The 20133-nt window shown below is 36.2% G+C and overlaps 1 protein-coding gene across 5 annotated transcripts; it reads right to left on the bottom strand.

The window, feature by feature from the left end:
- Window positions 1-1587: 1587 nt before the first annotated feature.
- On the bottom strand, window positions 1588-19428 carry LOC122890541 (UDP-glucuronosyltransferase 2B31-like). 5 transcript variants are annotated; one of them, XM_044226217.1, is made up of 7 exons: window positions 19092-19428; window positions 18646-18737; window positions 14903-15051; window positions 13121-13252; window positions 11154-11241; window positions 3237-3456; window positions 1588-1880 (listed from the first exon to the last, which is right to left on the bottom strand). In XM_044226217.1, exons 1-7 carry the CDS (start codon window positions 19400-19402, stop codon window positions 1601-1603), a joined length of 1272 nt encoding a protein of 423 aa, XP_044082152.1. In that variant the 5' UTR covers window positions 19403-19428; the 3' UTR covers window positions 1588-1600. The 5 variants fall into 5 exon arrangements, with proteins under 5 accessions (XP_044082152.1, XP_044082148.1, XP_044082147.1 ...); XM_044226213.1 differs by having other exon boundaries at window positions 14903-15047; window positions 18642-19428; XM_044226212.1 differs by having other exon boundaries at window positions 18646-19428.
- Window positions 19429-20133: the final 705 nt, after the last annotated feature.

The following is a 20133-nucleotide window of genomic DNA, read 5'->3' as shown; positions in this document are numbered from 1 at the left end:
CATCTCCCCCTGTCCTCCATGCTATATGTTATGCTCCACAAATAAGTGAAACCATATGATAATTGACTATCTCTGCTTGACTTATTTCACTCAGCATAATCTCTTCCAGTCCCATCCATGTTGCTACAAAAGTTGGGTATTCATCCTTTATGATGGAGCATAATACTCCATACTGTTTATGGACCACATCTTCCTTATTCATTTGTCCGTTGAAGGGCATCTTGGTTCTTTCCACAATTTGGCGACCATGGCCATTGCTGCTATAAACATTGGGTACAGATGGCCCGTCTTTCCACTACGTCTTTGGGGTAAATACCCAGGAGTGCAATTGCAGGGTCAGAGGGAAGCTCTATTTTTAATTTCTTGAGGAATCTCTACACTGTTCTCCAAAGTGGCTGCACCAACTTGCATTCCCACCAACAGTGTAAGAGGGTTCCCCTTTCTCCACATCCCCTCCAACACATGTTGTTTCCTGTCTTGCTAATTTTGGTCATTCTAAGTGGTATAAGATGGTATCTCAATGTAGTTTTAATTTGAATCTCCCTGATGGCTAGTGATGATGAACATTTTTTCATGTGTCTGATAGCCATTTGTAGGTCTTCATTGGACAAGTGTCTGTTTATATCTTCTGCCCATTTTTTGATATGATTATCTGTTTTATGTGTGTTGAGTTTGAGAAGTTCTTTATAGATCCTGGATATCAAACTTTTGTCTGTACTGTCATTTGCAAATATCTTCTCCCATTCCGTGGGTTGCCTCTTTGTTTTTTTGACTGTTTCCTTTGCTGTGCAGAAGCTTTTGATTTTGATGAAGTCCCAGAAGTTTATTTTCACTTTTGTTTCCTTTGCCTTTGGAGACGTATCTTGAAAGAAGTTGCTGTGGTTGATATCAAAGAGATTACTGCCTATGTTTTCCTCTAAGATTCTGATGGATTCCTGTCTCACGTTGAGGTCTTTTAATAGGAAAGGGGTAGATAGTAGATTTCTAAATTCACATACGTTCTGCTGGAAAGTGACAAGCTGGATGAAACTCAACCAAGAACTTGCCCTGTTCATAGGTAAGGAGGCTGAGGCTGAATCTTACTGTGGAGAATTAGTGGTCTCCCAAAACAAAATGGGCGAGTAAATCATTTTACACAGTTTTAACTAACTGTCGTTTCTCTAGCAAAGGAAAAAACTACAAAATTCTAGCCCCAAATTAAGTTAACATATTCTGATATTTGCACAATAATAGAGATATTGTGAATAGCTTTCATAATGTTCTTGTGTCCATGCCCAATGTTTGAAACAGAGTTAAGATCGATAACTTTTGGAGGGAGATGACTTTTGATTTAGAATAATAAGTTTCAATAAATACCGATACTGTTTTATTTTTATTTTATTTTATTATTTTTTCCCAGTTTTCCTTTTGGCATGACATTTCTAACTCTTAAATAGGCTGTAAATCCCTTGAAAACAGATTTTGATCTGAGAAGCTAAGTGGTGAAAAGTCATTTGTCACAGGAGGAAGAAATTTTCTATCACAGCTTCTTGCTGGAATAAACTGGATGAGTCCCAGTTTAAACTGGATGAGGCATACCAGCTTGAGGCCCCCAATGTAACTACTCCTTTTTTTCCTTCTTCCCTGTTTTTGCAAACTTCCGGTAACAAAACAGACAACAACGTGTGGTGACAAATATAGCAGCTGCCACACAGGCCAGCAGGAACCCAATCACATCCAGAGAGTGGTACTGGAACCAGGTGAGGTCATGGGAGGCCGGCCGCAGGTGTTTGGCTCCTTTGTGGCGCATGACAAACTCGATCCAGAAGACGGCTCGATCCAAGGGCTTTATAGGCTGGTCGTGGTGAATCTTTGATAATCTCATAGCGTTCTCCTTGTATCTAAACAGAAACATAAAGATATGGACATTGAAAGGAAGCTCATTTGCCTAATCATATAATTCCCATGAAAGGTTTTTGAAAAGTGCCATACAAATGCTTCAAAATATATGTCATAGAGTTACAGAAGCCGTATGTTTTTTTATTTGGATCCGCACTGGAGATTTGGCAGCTCAGGTCGTGATCTCGGGGTTCTGGGATCGAGCCCCACATCAGGCTCCCTGCTGAACAGGGAGCCTGCTTACCCTCCTCTCTCTGCCTGCCTCTAAGCCTACTTGTGATCTCTGTCTATCAAATAAATAAGTAAATAAATCTTAAAAAAAAACCCAAACCACATGATAACAAGTGTTGGTAATGATGTGGAGAACTTGGATCTCCCATACTCAGCTGGTGGAAATGTAAAATGGTGCATCTCCTTTGGATATCAATTTGGCAGTTCCTTACAGAGTTAACATATGATCAGCAATTCTACTAGAATTCCAAAAATTTCCTTTCATTTCCAAAAGAAGTAACAAATTTTGTTCATACAATAACATATGTAGTAATATTTATGATTCCTAAATGTGGAAATAACCAAAATGTTCATGAACTGATGGATGAATAAATAGATTGTAAATTATCTATACCATAGAATATTATTCAGCAATGCAAAACTACCAGATCAGTGAAACTTGAAACTCGAAACATGCCAAGTGAAAGAAGCCACATGCAATAGGCCATAATTGCGTGATTCCATTTATATGAAATATCCAGAATACAGCAATTAGTAGAGCCAGAAAGTAGATTGTTTACTTAAGGCAAGAGGAATGGGAAATGACTTCTAAGTCATATGCAATTCCTTTTTGGGTTAATGAAAATGTCCCAAACTTAGATTATAGTCATGGTTTCATAATTCTGTAACATACTACATATGTTTGATTTTTGTACTCTAAATATTATGATACATAAATCACATATTATAAAATATATTACAATAAAAATCAAAATTAATTCTTGGACAAAAAGTTTTATAGTTTTTGAAATTCTTGGTACTGAATTGAAAGTTATTTTACATAATGAAAAGTCTTCATTCTTTCATTTTAGGAATTCTATCATATTTTTAAATATGTGTCCTTACAATTCCATATATATAACTTTTGCATTTGCTCATATAGAAAATTGTTGCAGCCCATTAAATCAATGGGGTTAAAAAGCAACTTTGCAATAAATGTCTGGTTGAAAAAAAAGGTAAGTTTAAGTTGAGTTATACATATTAATATTTCAAAATTAGCTTCTTAAATACAGGATGAAATGCATAGTCATCATTGATAGAAGAACCTATCTCTAAATACTATTAATGAAAAAAAATATAATACTCACGAAGGGTTATTAATGACCATCCTCAATGCATTGAGCAAATCTGTACTAGACAGTGTGTGGAAATCCAGACTGACAGCTGCTCCCTTGGCCTTCATGTGAGCAAGGTTATCATGTTGATCCGCAAACAAGGGAATGCCCACCATTGGAATCCCATGGTGGATCGCCTCATAGATGCCATTGGTTCCACCATGAGTTACAAAGGCTTTGGTTTTTGGATGACCTAGGATTGGATAAATCTCAGCACATTAGTAATTATAATTCTTAGGAAAAAAAGGAGAGTTTAGCAACATAAAACACACAGTACAATACATATGAAATAGCATTAAAACGTCTTTTAGATCTCAGAGCAAGAAGAGCAAAAATCTGCTGGAGAAGTCAGTGAAAATTGGTGTGGTAGTTGTAACTTGAAAAATGGTTACAAGATGGCTGAACAGACAGATTGAAAGGGAAAATTTTGGATAAAGAAGAGCATGTGCAAAAAAAAAGAAAAGAAAAGGAGGTGGCACATTAGAACATATTCTCTTAAACAGTAATGCCACTGAGTTTAACATGTAGTGTGTCAAGGCAAAAGGAAGTATGATAGTGGTGGTTCAAATCAAGGGAAAGAAAGACTGCACTTTATCATGAAATATGTTATGACTTCATGAAAAAGATTATGGTGTTTTCCTGAAGAAAGTGTAGAGTCACTGGGAATAATTTTTCATTAGCACTGAATTGCCATGCAGAATGAGAAAATATAGGAATAAAGTGGGAGAATCAGGAGACAAAGTCATGATCCATTTAGTTATTAAAAATTTATTGGGAGAGGCAAGATGGTGGAAGAGTAAGGGACCTCATTTCATCTTGTCCCTGAATTTAGCCAGATAACTATCAAACCATTCTGACCACCTATGAATTCAATTTGAGATGTAAGAAAAGAATTGCTGAAATTCTACAAGTAGAAAAGTGGGCACTTTTTGCAAGGTGGGAGGTGCAGAAAAATGAATCTAAGAGTATATTCAGAAGATAAATGGTAGGGGGAGGGAGCATCCATAAACTGGCTACCAGAAAGTGATTTAGCCCTGAAGGGCAAATTCAGACTCTTCAGAAGTCTGTTCCAGGGAGAAATGTCCCTTCCTGAAAGGTGCTCAGGTGGCAAAGTGGGGCAGAATCCTAGGTGGGACAGTGTGGTCTCAGGATCTCTGGGGTCACAGAAAGAACAGGGGTGCCTGAGTTGCAGAATTCCCAATCCATTAGAGGAGAGAAACCAGTTATGTTCAGTGAGACAGAGAAGGGGCTCTCAGCTCAGTTTGCCATAAACTGCAAACTGCACCATGATCAGGTGACCATTCTCTGTGTGGGGGACCTCCAAAGGACAGAAATGTGGTGACCCTCCCCCTTTCCCTGGGAGGATCAGTGATGGTGCACACCACACGGGTCTGCAGTTTGGCACACACAGACCTGAAAACTGCTTATCCCTGAAGTTTTGCTGAAGAGAAGGGGCTCTGATCTTTCAGCAACAGGCTGGAGACTGGCATGCAGCCATTTTTATTTTCATCCTCCAAAGAGGGAGAGAGGGTCTTCAGTGAACAAAAGCCACATAGAGCAATCAGAAAGCTTACACTGAGCCCAGCCCCTGGCAAGGTGTTGTGCAAATCTGCCCAGGAAAAGATACCTGAGAATCAGTGCAGCTGGCCCTTCCCCTGGAAGACCAGTAGAAACAACAGGGAACAACCAGTTTTTGGAGCCAGAGGACTATAAGACTCCAGCACTGGGAGAAAATATATATAGAATTCAGTTTTTCTCAAGAGTCATTTAACTTTCAGTATAAAATCTCTTGTTCTTTTATTCTTTTTTTCCTTTTCAACTGGTTTCTTACTTTATTTTTTAAAAAAATATTGTTTATATGTGTGTGTGAGAGAGAGAATGAGTAGGGAAAATCACAGGGTTAACTAGAGAGAAAAGCAGTTTCCATGCTGAGGAGGGAGCCAGATGCAGGGCTCGATCTCAAAACCTGGAAATCATGACCTGAGCCAAAGCCAATAGCTGAAGTGGCTGAGCCACCCAGACATGCCGACTGGTTTCTTATTTTATCAATTCTTTGTTTTTAAGCATTTTTTAACTTTCATTTTAAAATTTGCATATAGATTTATTCTTCATTTCTGGCTTCCTTGCACTGTTTTATTTTTATTTTTGTGTTTACATGAGTTTTGCTTTCTTTACAATTTTGGGATTTAGTGTCTTCCAACAGACCAAAATACACCCAGAACCAAGTGGATCACTATGTTTTGTCCACCTGGGAGATTATAATCTCTCTCCCTAACCGCCCCCCCACCTTTTTTTAAAATTTTCTGAGCTCTTTGGATTTGTCTAGTGTGTGTTTCATTTGATTCGTGGTTGATCTTTTTTGTTTTGTTGTCTCATTATTCCATTCTTCTTTGGTTAAAATGACTAGAAGGAGGAAATCACAACAAAATAAAGAACCATAGGTGATACTCTCTGCCACAGATATAATCAAAATGGATATTAGTAAAATGTCAGAGCTGGAATTCAAGATAATGATTATAAAGTCTAAATTGGCTTGAAAAAAAGCATAAAACACACTAGAGAATCTCTTAGTGCAGAATTAAAATCTAATCAGGCTTAAATTAAAAATACTTTAACTGAGATGCTATCTAAAATAAATGCTCTTACAGCTAAGGTAAATGAGGCAGAAGAGAGCCAGTGACACAGAAGACAAGATGATGAAAAGGAAGGAAGGAAGCCAGAGAAAAGCAAGAAAAACAGCTAATGGACCCAGAGGGTGGGGGAGATTTGATAAATCAGTGATCCTATGAAGCAAAATAATATTAGAGTTTTTGGGGTCTGAGAGGAAGAGGAAGAAAGGTCCATGAGACATATTTGAGCAAATCATGGCTGAGAATTTCCTTAATCTGAGGAAGGAAACAGACATTCAAGTCCAGGAGGCACAGAGAACCCCCTGAAAATCAAGAAAAGTAGGTCAACACCTTGACACATAACAATAAAACTTGCAAATCTCAGAGACAAAAAGAAAATTTTGAAAGCAGCTTGGGGCAAGAGGTCCATAACCTTCAAAAGCAGAGATATTAGACTCAGAGCAGACTTATCCACAGAGACCTGGCTGGCCAGAGAAGACTGGAATGTAATATTTAGTGTGCTAAATAAAAAAAATATAAATCAAGAATACTTTATCCCGTAAGGCTGTCATTCAAAATAGGGAGAGAAAAAGCTTCCAGGACAAACAAATTCAAATAATTTCTGATCATTATACCAGCTCTGAAAGTAATATTAAAGGAGATTCTTTAAGTGAAGAGAGAGTCCAAAAGTAACATAGACCAGAAAGGAACAGAGACAATCTACAGAATCAGTGACTTTACAGGTAATACAGTAGCACTAAGTTCATATCTTTCAATAGTTATTCTGAATGTAAATGGGCTAAATGGACTAACTGAAAGACACAGGGTATCAGAATACATAAAAAAAGCAAGACGCATCGATATGCTGTCTGCAAGAGACACATTTTTGACTCAAAGACACTTCCAGATTAAAAGTGAGGGGGTAGAAAACCATTTTCATCCTAATGGGCATCAGAAGAAAGCTGGGGTAGCAATCCTCATATCAGAAAAATCAGATTTTAAACCAAAGTCTGGTGGGATGAAACCCCAAGGATGAAAGGGATGAAGAGAGACACTATCTCATAATTAAAGGGTCTTTCCAATAAGAAGATCTAACAATTATAAATATGTATGCTTCTAACTTGGGAGCAGTGATTTATATAAATATATTAATAAACAAATTAAGGTAACACCTTGATAGTAATACAATAATAGGGAATTTCAATATTTCACTCACTGTAATGGACATCTAAGTGAAGATCAACAAGGAAACAAGGGCTTTGGATGACACAGAGGGCCAGATGGGCTTCACAGATATATACAAAGCATTCCATCTAAAGCAACAGGATACACATTCTTCTCAAGTGCACATGGAATATTCTCCAGAGTAGATCACATACTGGGTCACATATTGTTTTTCAACCCATACCAAGAGCTTGGGATTACCCCCGGCACATTTTCAGAGCATGATGCTTTGAACTTGAACTCAATTACAAGAGGATGGTTGGAAGGAACTCAAATATTTGAAGGTAAAAGAGTATCCTCCTTAAGAATGAATGGGTCAACCAGGAAAAAAAAGAATTAAAAGTTTCATGGAAACCAATGAAAATGAAAACACAACTGTTCAAAACCTTTAGGATGCAGCACAGACGATCCTAAGAGGGAAGTACATAGCAATGCAAACCTTTTTCAAAAAAAATTAGAAAGGTCTCAACTACACAAGTTAACTTTAAAGAAGCTGGAGGAAGAATAGCAAATAAACCTTATACCAAGCAGAAGAAAAAATAATAACAATTAGGGCACAAATCAACAAAATAGAAACCAAAAGAGTAGAGCAGATCAATGAAACTGGAAGCTTGTTCTTTCAAAGAGTTAATTACATCAATAAATCCCTAGCCATATTATCAAAAAGAAAGAGAAAGGACCCAAATTAATAAAATCATGAATGAAAGAGGAGAGATCATGCTCAACACCAAGGAAATACAAATAATTTTAAGTACATATGATGAGCAACTATTTGCCAACAAATTAGGCAATCTGGAAGAAATGGCTGCATTTCTGGAAATGTATAACCTACTAAAACTGAAACAAGAAGAAATAGAAAATGTGAACACACTGATAACCAGGAAGGACACTGAAGTAGTAAGAAAAAATCTCCCAGCCAACAAGAGATGAGAGCTGATGGCTTCCCAGGGGAATTCTACCAGACATTTAAAGAAGAAATAATACCTATTCTTCTGAAGCTGTTACAAAAAATAGAAATGGAAGGAAAACTTCTGAACTCATTTTATGAGGCCAGCATTAACTTGATCTCCAAACCAAAGGCCCTACCAAAAAGAATTACAGAGCAATACACCTGATGAACATGGATGCAAAATTTCTCAGCAAGGTACTAGCCAATAAGATCCAACAGTGTCTTAAAAGGATTATTCACCACAATGAAGTGAGATTTATTCCTCTGCTGCAAGGGTTGTTTGCACTCACAAACCAATCAATGCAATACATCACATTAATAAAAGAAAGGGCAAGAACCATATATGCCCTCTCTATTGATGCAGAAAAATCATTTTTTTCCCAATTTATTTATTTTCAGAAAAACATTATTCATTATTTTTTCATCACACCCAGTGCTCCATGCAAGCCGTGCCCTCTATAATACCCACCACCTGGTACCCCAACCTCCCACCCCCCCGCCACTTCAAACCCCTCAGATTGTTTTTCAGAAAAATCATTTGACAAAACACAGCATGTTTCTTGATTAAAACTCTCCACAGTGTAGGCATAGAGGAAACCTACCTCAATATCATAAAAGCCATCTATGAAAAGCCCACAGTGAGTATCATTCTCAATGGGGGGAAAACAGAGCTTTTCCTCTAAGGTCAGGAATATGACAGGGATGCCCACTCTCACCATTTTTTGTTCAACATAGTACTGGAAGTCCTAGCCTCAGCAGTCAGACAACAAAAAGAAAATAAAATGCATTCAAATTGGCAAAGAAGAAGTCAGACTCTCACTCTTTGCTGATGACATGATACCTTATGTGGAAAACCCCAAACACTTTATCCCCAAATTGCTGGAACTGGTGCAGGAATTCAGCCACGTGGCAGGAAATAAAATCAATGCACAGAGATCAGTTGCATTTCTATACACTAACAATGAGACAGAAGAAAGAGAAATTTTGGGGTCTATCCTATTTAAAATTGCACCCAAAACCATATGATACATTGGAATAAACCTAACCAAAGAGGTAAGAGATCTGTACACTAAAAATTACAGAAGACTTGTGAAAGAATTTGAGGAGTACACAAAGAAGTGAAAACATATTCCATGCTCATGGATTGGAAGAATAAATGTTAAAAAGTCTATGGTACGCAGAACAATCTACACATTCAGTGCAATCCCGACCAAAATACCATCAACAATTTTCAAAGAGCTGTTACAGATAATCCTAAAATTTGTATGGTTCCAGAAAAGACCCCAAATATTGAAAAAGAAATGTTGAGAGAGGAATGTTGAAAGGAATGTTGAAAAAAGGAATGTTGAAAAAGAAATCCAAAGTTGGTGGCATCACAATTCTGGACTTCAAGCTCTATTACAAAACTGTAATCATGAAGACAGAATGGTATTGGCACAAAAACAGATACTTAGATCAATGGAAAAGAGAGAGAACCCAAAAATGAACCCTAAACTTTATGGCCCAGTAATCTTTGACAAAACAGGAAAGAATATCCAATGAAAAAAGGACAGTCTCTTCAATTGATTATGCTAGGAAAATTGGACAGCAACATGTAGAAGAATGAAACTGGACTATTTCTTACACCATGCACAAAGATAAACTCAAAATGGATGAAAGACCTAACTGTGAGACAGGAATCCACCCAAATTCTAAAGAACACAGGTAGCAACCTCTTCAACCTCAGCCACAGCATCTTCTTGCTAGACATGTCTCCAAAGGCAAGAGAAACAAAGCAAAAAATGTTGGGACTTCATCAAGATAAAATGTTTCTGCACAGCAAAGGAAACAGTCAACAAAACTAAAAGGAAACCTACAGAATGGGAGAAGATATTTGCAAATGACATATTAGACAAAGGGCTGAAATCCAAGATCTGCTTACCAATATCTACACCCAAAAAACAAATAATCCACTCAACAAATGGGCAGAAGACATGAACAGACATTTCTGCAGAAGACAAAAATGGCCAACAGGCACAGGAAAAAATGCTCAACATTCCTTGGCATCAGGGAACTACAAGCCAAAACCACAGTGAGATACCACCTTACACCAGTCAGAATGGCTAAAATTAATAAGACAGGAGACAACAAATGTTGGTGAGGATGTAGAGAAAGGGGAACCCTCTTACACTGTTGGTGGGAATGCAAGCTGGTGCAGTCACTCTGGAAAATATTATGGAAGTTCCTCAAGATGTTAAAAACAGAGCTACCTTATGACCCAGCAATTGCACTTCTAGGTATTTACCTCAAAGATACAAATGTATTGATCTGAAGGAGCACTGCTATAAACCCCAGTGTTTATAGCAGCAATGTCCGCAATAGCCAATCTGTAGAAAGAGCTGAGATATCCATGGACAATGAGTGGATAAAGATAAAGTGGTATATTTATTCAATGGAATATTACTTAGCCATCATAAAGATTGAATACCTACCATTTACATTGACATGGATGGAACTGGAGGGTATTATGCTGAATGAAATAAGTCAGTCAGAGAAAGACAATAATCTTATGCTTTCACCTATATGTGGAATGTAAGAAACAGCACAGAGGATCATAGGGGAAGGAGGGAAAACAGAACGGAAAGAAATCATACAGGGAGACAAACCTATGGTGTGCTATAGTTTGCCCTTATAGGGAGCAAACCAAGGGTTGCTAGAGGGGAGGTAGCTGGGGGATGGGGTAATTAGGTGATGGACATTAGGGAGGGCACTTGATGTGGTAAGCACTGGGTGTTACATGCAATTGATAAATTATTGAACAGTACAACTGAAACTAATGATGCACTCTATGTTGGCTATTTGCATTTAAATTAAAAATTAGAAAATTATGCTTGAGAAGTAATTACACCTGAAATAAGGATACTTTGATTCTAGTCATAAGGAATGTGGCTGTGTATAAGAACATCCCGTATCTGATCTTTTTCCCCCTGAACACGGCAAAATAAATGTAATGAAGTTAAGTTTTGATTTTGAATTTTTCAATAATGAATGTTCAATCAATTTACTTCTTGGGAACTCTTATCATTTTGTTTAGCATTACATTTAATTCAGTGTTTTCCAAATTCTTACCAAGAAGGTCATTCTGGGGGATCCAGTCATACAGCCGAGTATTTGGTCCTAAGTTGTCTGGTTTCTTGCCAGCAAATCTCCATAGAACCTGTTAAAGAAAATCCCTTATTTCATGAATTGAAACTTTGAAGTTATAGCATATTAGAATTTTAAAGAAATTAAGAGATAATCTAGCTAGACTCCTTTCACTAACTGATAAATAATAGGACAAAAATATTATAAATACCCACATTTTTTACTTATTTTTACATTCAATCAAGTATGAATGTAATCATGATGTTTCACACATAGAGATTAGACAAATGAGATTAATGTGACAAATATAAGTATTTAAGAATTTTTTAGGCAGTTATTATAATTCTAGTGCAAACAAATCAGAAATTACTAAGTTCTACACATTCACTTTGTTTTATCTAATGTAACCACTATCATCTTCCAATGTAATATTACCTATTTATTTCTTTAAAATGTTACAGGAGGGAGTTCATGTATATCCACTTGTTCCATATGTTATTTTATTAGAGTTTTACATCTTTTGATATACAAAAAAGCTAAGTATGCAATCTGTTGTTTGTGCAAAATAAATATTTCTGCTTACCAGTAATTTATTAATATAAATAACTTCTTTTAGTACCTATAATTTTTTTTACATTACTAATTTTTAGACACTACTTCCAAGAAAAAGGTAATTTTTTACATGAATCCAGATTATTATTACTATTTCTTGGTTTGGAAATTCTTTAAATGTTACAAAGAAGAGCCTATTGGAACTTCAGAAATAACAGTGCAGCTGTCGAAAAACATCCCAAACTGTGATGATGCTACATTTTATTTAACTGATTCTTAACACTTCAGAGATGCAGTACAAAACATTGATAGCATGAATTAATATGAATTCTATACCGAAGCAATTTCCATTCCCAGTACCAAAATAGATTTGTTTTAGAATTCCCCAGCAATCCACACAAACTGGATGATGGTTTACATTGGTTAACACATATTTGTTATGCAAATGTTCAAGTAACATTAGATATTAAGTGAACATTAGCATAAAAAGAAACTATATCAGTAAACCAAAAAGTAGTTCACACATACCCAAATACTCCAGGTGTTTTCTATATACTGGAAAATAATTTATTACTATATTTTACATAGAAAGAGGCATCTGAAACTTTCCCTTCCTAGGCTTGTTTCTGGTTGACTCCTTAATATATTTCCATTTTCTTCCTTAATCAGGTGGAGTTACTATTCTGGCAAGTTAAAGTCCTTTTGGAACCACTATTACTAAGCACAGGGTCACCTTGAAGGGGTGGACTCATCTCCTCCCTTTTCATTTATTTTACTCTTTTACTCTTAGCTGGGTTCACTCCACCAGTCATGTCAGTTTTTCTCTTTCCCTGAATCATCTAGGCTGGACGATTGCCAAAACCTAGCTTGGTGTGCCCTGGGCATCTTTCTCTGAAGAGCATACTGAGTTGGCTTTTCTAAAAAATTTAGTGGAAGGAAAAGTAACCTGTATTATCCAGCAAGCATAAACTGCATGAAGCTTTTCAGACTTTTATAGTTCCTGGTTAACATAACTGTTGAAATTTAACTCCTTTCAGAGAACATCTATGAGTTTTTCAGTGCCCTTGGAAATCCTGTAAGGAAAAGGAGTGAATGACAGGACAAAATTGGTGATTTCTGCATCTGCCCATGATACATTATAATGGCAAATGTTACACTGTATCTCCTAAATATATTCCTCCTAAATATCTTTCTTTCTGATCTCAGTGTTAATGCCAAAGTTATTGTCAAAACACCTTCTGTACTACTTTACCATCTGCCATGTATATTTTGCTCATATCTGAGATAAATTGGAGCTATCATCATGGTTTCCATGTCATGAAGGAAAGGGCAAACAAACTCTTTACACAGTTTAACAGACTCATTAAGTAGTTGTATAGGATTAAGTTACTTTATCTAACCTTTTGTGGAATCTGTGCAAGGGCTGATGCAATCACATTGGCTTTTTCCTCTGGCAGGTTAGTGATCATAGACCCTAGTGTAAACACCACAATACCATTTTCTCCAGAGCTCTGGACAAATTCTTCCATTTCCTGTGAAGAAAGAATTTGTTCCATTACAAAAGAGGAACACCACAGCAAACACTATTAAACAAATTTCTACAGGGGTGCCTGGGTGGCTCAGTTAAGTATCTGACTCTTGATTTTACCTCAGGTCATGATCTCAGGGTTGTAAGATTGAGCCCTGAGTCTGGCTCTACACTCAGTGGAGAATATGCTGGGTCTTCTGTCTCTCCCTCTGCTCCCCTCCCCTATCCCCCATCTCTCGCTCTCAAATAAATAAATCTTAAAAAAAAAAAAATCTTCAAACAGCAAAAGAGAGATACCAAATAGTATCAGGAGTTTTAGAGTAATGTCTGTTTTTATCTTTAAATTGTGGTGAAATACACAAAAAATGGACCATTTTAACTATTCCTGGGCATGTAGTCAATAATGTCTATATTTACACTGCTGGGTAACCCAATCACCAGAATTTTTCATCTTGATAAACTGAAATTCTGTGCTCATTATATAACAATTCCCCATTCCCTCCTTCACCATCTTTAGCAACCATCATTATAATTTGTATTTCTATGAATCTGACTAATCTACATACCTCATATCAGTGGAATCATACCATATCCATCTTTTTGTGATTGCCCCCTTTCACTTTCTATAATATCCTGAAGCTTTTCCACCTTAGAGTATGTGTTGGCGTCTCTTCTATTTTATGACTAATATTCCATAGTATGTAAATACATTATATTTATGGATTTATCTGTTCTGGACACTTGTGTTAGACTGAACAGAACATTTGCTAGTTTTACCTCAGGATTCAGACTTTGAGAAAGTTACCATACACACTTAAACATTTTGTAATCAAAATTGGTATTAGGTTAACCCTCAAATAAGATCTTAGTTTCATCTTATTACCAATAAAAAGGTGGACAACAAGGAAAAGACCATAAAATCATTCAGTAAGGGATGCTTGTTTTTCTTATGTCTTAAAGGTACAGTATCATCTTAAAACATATTACCTTATTGCTTTCTTTCATAAAGTATCATCTTATACATTAACAGAATTATTTTGCAATTTTATATTATGAATATTTTTCAGCTCTAAGTGGTTGAAATTATTTGGTCCTTATTAAATGTGGTACTTATTATGTACAAAATGCAGTTTTTTCTGTGCTCATTTTGTCAGTCAGCTATTATGTTCTCCCAAAGATCCTTTTTTTTTTTTTTTAAGATTTTATTTATTTGTTTGTCAGAGGGAGAGAGCACAAGCAGGACAGAGTGACAGGCAGAGGGAGAAGCAGGCTCCCCGCTGAGCAAGGAGACCAGTGTGGGTGTCTATACCAGGACCCTAGGATCATGACCTGAGCAGAAGGCAGTCCCTTATCTGACTGAGCCACCCAGGCATCCCTCTCCCAGTGTTCTTTACTGAGTTTTTGTCTAGCCTTGATATGTGGCAGAAAACATATGTTCTCATCATTTAAGCAAACCCATTAATGCTCTAATATGTCAAGCCTTGGGATCTCAAATGAGGAATTGTGTAAATGTTGGAGTGACAGCAAGTGAACATTGGATTTGACTCCAGATATTGTTTGAACACACAAACATTGTTGAGGAATGATATTTCTAAGTAAAATACTGGTTAAATGCCTCTGAGCAAATAAAACAGAAGAGACAGTAATCACTTACCTTAGGCAGGGGTTTGGCAGGCTTACAGTGGAGTCCTCCAACAAACTCAACATTTGGTAGCAATGGGCGAGGAAATTCAATATCCCAGTAGGTTCGAATGAGCCATATTTGAGCCTTTCCCCTTAACTCAGATAATGTAGTGGGTCTTCCTGACGGGGAAAAAAAGCAAAACAAACATCACATTAGTAAGAGAAAGGAGAAAAATCACATGATCATTTCCATATATGCAGAAAAAGTATTTGACAAGGTACACATACATTCATGATAAAAACTCTCAACGATGTTGATTTAGAGGGAACACACCTCAACAAAATAAAGGCCTTATACGGAAAACCCACAGTGAACATCATATTCAATGGGGAGCAGCTTAGAGCTTTACTCCAAAGTCAGGAACAAGAGAAGAACATCCACTCTTATGAGTTTTATTCAATGCAGTACTATATGTTCTGGCTATTGCAATCAGACAACAAAAGGAAAGAAAATCCTCTCTAATTGATAAGGAAGAAGCAAAACTTTCACTATTTTCAGATGACAAGATATTATAGAAAACCCTAAAGAAATAGTTTGTATCCAAAATATATAAAGAAATTATACAACTCAATACCCCAAAACCAAATAATCCAATTTTAAAAAAGGATAGAAGTCATGAACACACATTTCTCCAAAGAAGGCATACACCTGGCCAACAGACACATGAAAAGATTCTCAACATCACTCATCATCAGGGAAATACAAATCAAAACTCCAATGAGATATCACCTCACATCTTTCAGAATGGCTAAAATCAAAGCCACAAGAAACAAGTGTGGAGGTTTCTCAAAAAGTTAAAAATAGAAGTACCTTATGATTCAGCAATTGCACTATTAGGTATTTACCCAAAGCATACAAAAATACTTATTCAAAGGGATACATGTACCCCAATGTTTACAGCAGCATTGTCTACAGTAGCCAAATTATGGAAACAGCTTAAGTGTTCATCAGCTGATCAATGACTACAGAAGAAGTGGTATATTCATACAATGAATATTACTCAGCCATAAAAAAAGAATGAGTTCTTAAAGCACCCAGCTGGCTCAGTTGGTTAAGCATCCAACTCTTGGTTTTGGCTCAGGTCCTGATCTAGTGCTTGTGGGATGGAGCCCCAAGTGGAGCTCTGTGCTCAGTGTGGAGTATACTTCAGATTCTCCCTCTCTCTTTCTTCCACTCTCTCTCTCTCTCTCTCTCTCAAGTAAAGAAATTAATTTTTTTTAAATAAATGAAACCTCACAATTTGCAATGATATGTAGCTAGAGACTATTATGCTAAGTAAAATAAGTCAGTCGGAGAAAGACAAATACCATATGATTTCACTCATATGTGGAATTTAAGAAACCAAACAAAGGAGCAAAAGAAAAAGAGAGAGAGAGACAAACCAAGAAAAAGACTCTCAACTATAAAGAACAAACTGTTACTAGAGGGGCAGTGGGTAAGTGGATGGTTTCCTTAGATGATGAGAGATTAAGGAGGGCACTTCTGACGGGCACAGAGTGATTTCCAGAGTTGTTGAATAACTATATTGTACACCTGAGACTAATATAACACTCTCAGTTAACTATACTGGAATTAAAATTAAAACAATGCAAAATAAAAGTAAATAAATAAATAAGTAAAAAAACCCTATAACAAGCAATAGGTAGTGGAAATGAGGTAATGGTAATGGTAATGGTAATGTAATGTGAATATACTAGGGAATTTTCTGAAAGGAATTTGGAAAAATTTAGTTAAAAATGTTTAAAAATATTTGTAGTTTGATAATAGAACACATATATGATACAAACATCTATAATGATGCAAATATATATTTACATATTTATATATGTTTTTCATATGTATATATGAAAGACAAAGTGTAAGTCTTATTTCTAATATCACAGTAGTGCATTCACAATCATAAACAATTATTAAACCTAAGCCACTATCAAATTAAACATACATTTATTTCCTTTGATATGCTGCAAATGTAACAGATGTAAATGTAAACAATTATTTGAGCTCCCCAATCAATTAAGCAATGGAAACACCTTCCTCACAATATTCAGTCTCATTTCTATAATTTAGCAAGTTATTCCCTTGATTGTAGATTTTCCAAGAAAACTATGAGATTTTGAAAGTATGGCTTAATTGCACTTGGTTCACATTAGAAGCATAATAAAATCTGTGTATTAAATGATATTTGCAAATAACAGCTGGAATATTTTCATCAAGTATGGAAATAGATATGTGCACTATTAATTTTGACTAATTTTTTCTTTAATGCAGTAACATATTTGAACTATTAATGTGTATGTGCTCCCTTCAACAAGATTTTAGGCCTTTAAAGCATGATTTATAAGCCCTGGTGAAAGAATTTGTCTTTATTAGAAACTTCTATCATAGGTTCCTGAGTCTGGGATAGAGCCAATATTTCTTCCAGTTATGAAGGAATCTTTCAGGTAATATGACCTGGTAATATTACCTGGTAATATCAGGTAATATTTCCCTTTTTTTTAATTAAAAAAGGGAAACAAGTGGAAATAATATCCTTAATACTCTATAGACAGTTGTACGAGAAAAATGTGACTCCTCAATTAACATCTCTGCTTTCATCAAGATAGTGAAATTTCTAATGTATTTTTTAAAAATATTTTATCTGTTTTACAGATAGAGCAGAAGCAAGGGAAGAGGCAGGCAGAGCAAGAGAGAGGAACAGTCTCCCTGCTGAGAGAAGAGAGCCCAATTCAGGGCTGGGACCCTGGGATCATGACCTGAGCTGAAGGCAGACGCTTAAACAACTGAGCCATCCAGGAACCCCTCTAATGCCTTTTTTTTTTTTAAATGGGAAAAGTAAAGTAAAATAGATATGTAAGAAATAGGCACAGCAGAGAGAAGTTTTAAGGCAGTGAAACTACTCTGATAAAATAGTGGTGTATACATATCATTATAAATTTGCTAAAACCTATAGAATATACACCACCAAAAGTGAACTCCACTATAAATTATAGACTTTGCATGGATAATAACGTGTCAATGTAGGTTCATCAGTTGTAACAAATGTACCACTCTGGTGGGGGATGCTGATAATGGGGAACCTTATGCATGTGTGGGGGCAAGGGTTATCTGGGATATCTTGACTCCATATGCTGTCATTTAAAATTATTCTAAAAAGCAAAGCATATCAAAAGTAATATTTTCAACCTATATTTAATAAATAACAAAGGAGGTTTAAAACTCTTTATCCAGAAAGATTTAAAAAAATTAAATTATTACAAACAAACACACAATGAATAGATATGTAATTGCTTCAAGCTGCTGCCTTCGGCTCGGGTCGTGACCTCAGGGTCCTGGGATCGAGTCCCACATTGGGCTCTCTGCTCAGCGGGGAGCCTGCTTCCCTCTCTCTCTCTCTGCCTGCCTCTCCGTCTACTTGTGATTTCTCTCTGTCGAATAAATGAATAAAATCTTTAAAAAAAAAAAAAGAAAGAAATCCTTAGCTTTAATTTGTGGTTATTGAATTCCTGGAGTGTAATGTACTCAATAATGGATGACACGGTTGGAACTGGTCCTGTCATATGTCTTTCCATAATATTTGTGAGATTGGAAGATCATTTTATATTATCCTTTCATCATTTTATTTATAAAGACAAATTCCTCTGACTTAATACAAACTCACCTTCCTAGGCACTAGGAATTAAGACTTCGTGCTACCAATTAGAAACACGACTTACCTAGTACTTCACTGTAAAACTGATCCCAACTCTTCTCATTAAACGTTTGGAACCAAAAGTCAAAATAAAGCACATATATCATGTTTTTTACTCTCTCCATGAATGTCATTTGATCACTTAATTCTGACAAAATAACAGGCACATAGGATGGAGGGAAAGGAAGTCTTCCACTTTGCTTTTCAAATTCATAGCCAGGAGAGAAGCGAAGACTGTACACTAACGGTATTTTAAGGAGCTCAGCCAGCAGCTCACCACCGGGTCCAATGGTGTCTGCAAGAATGACGTCAAACCTCGATTCTTGTAGTTTGGTCATGAGCTTCCTGTTCAAAACTACATCTTCACAGAGCTTTTGAATAGCGTCAGAAAATTTCCAAAATATTTCTTGCATTTGTGAAAAATATGTCCAAAATGTGTCTCTTGGCAAGTTATATATCCACATATCGAGCATTTTGCTGAGAAAATTCTTAAAATCATCTTTAAGTATGGATGCAGGGAAAATCTCATACTTGATAGCAGATGATTCATTTGGATTAACAAGAATGGAAGCTGAAGATGTCAGAACAGTCACTTCGTGGCCTCTCTGGACAAGTTCATCGAGGATTGTCTTTATATTGATCCAGTGGCTATATTCTGTGGGCCACACCAGCACCTTTCCACAACTCCCAGAGCTGAAGTAACAACTCAGCTGTAGCAGCAGCAGAACGGAAATCCACTTTGTAGACATCCTGGTGGAATGCAATGCTTCTTTGCAAATCATTGTTTCCTTGTCCCATTGCTTGTATTTATAGTCAAGGACAAATCACTCAGTAAGTTAAAGTATAACTCTTACATTTCAAAGTAAACAGATTATGTGAACAGTCAGATTATTTGGATGGCAAATGGAAAAAGGTAAAGGCAGATGATTTCATCTGTACACAAATGTGTTTAATATTTGTTGATGCTTATAAATTCTATCATCTAGCTTAGACCAATGACCTAACATGTGCAAGTCACCCGTCTTATGTAATATATTTTGGAAGAACGTCAGTGCCAGTGGTGAGAGGTCACTGTCTGCAGTCCCAGTGACAGAAGAATTAAAGTTATTTTACAGTTATATTATTTCTTGGATGTGATGGTTCAAGAGATTTTTGTTTTGTTTTGTTCATAAAAATTTGGTTGACATGTAATTCATATGCTATATAATTGTCAGATTTTAAGTGTACAATTCAGTGGTTCTTAGTATATTCACAGAATTGTGTGACCACTATGATGATCAATTTTTGAGCACTTTTGTCACCCCAAATGTGAACTTTTACCTCTAATGAAACTGCATTTTCTGCATCTCCCAGCCTTAGTCAACACTTTATCTACTTTTTGTCATATTTACCATCTGTTCTGTGCATTTCATATAAATGAAATTATACAACATGTTGTCTTTTGTGACTGGCTCCCTTAATTAGCATAATCTTTTATGTTAGGAATTTGTTTTCTGACTTTATTGAGATATCA

Source organism: Neovison vison, chromosome 11 (assembly GCF_020171115.1).
Source record: "Neovison vison isolate M4711 chromosome 11, ASM_NN_V1, whole genome shotgun sequence".
Taxonomy (NCBI): Eukaryota; Metazoa; Chordata; class Mammalia; order Carnivora; family Mustelidae; genus Neogale; species Neogale vison.
This window is presented reverse-complemented; position numbering and strand designations above follow the sequence as displayed.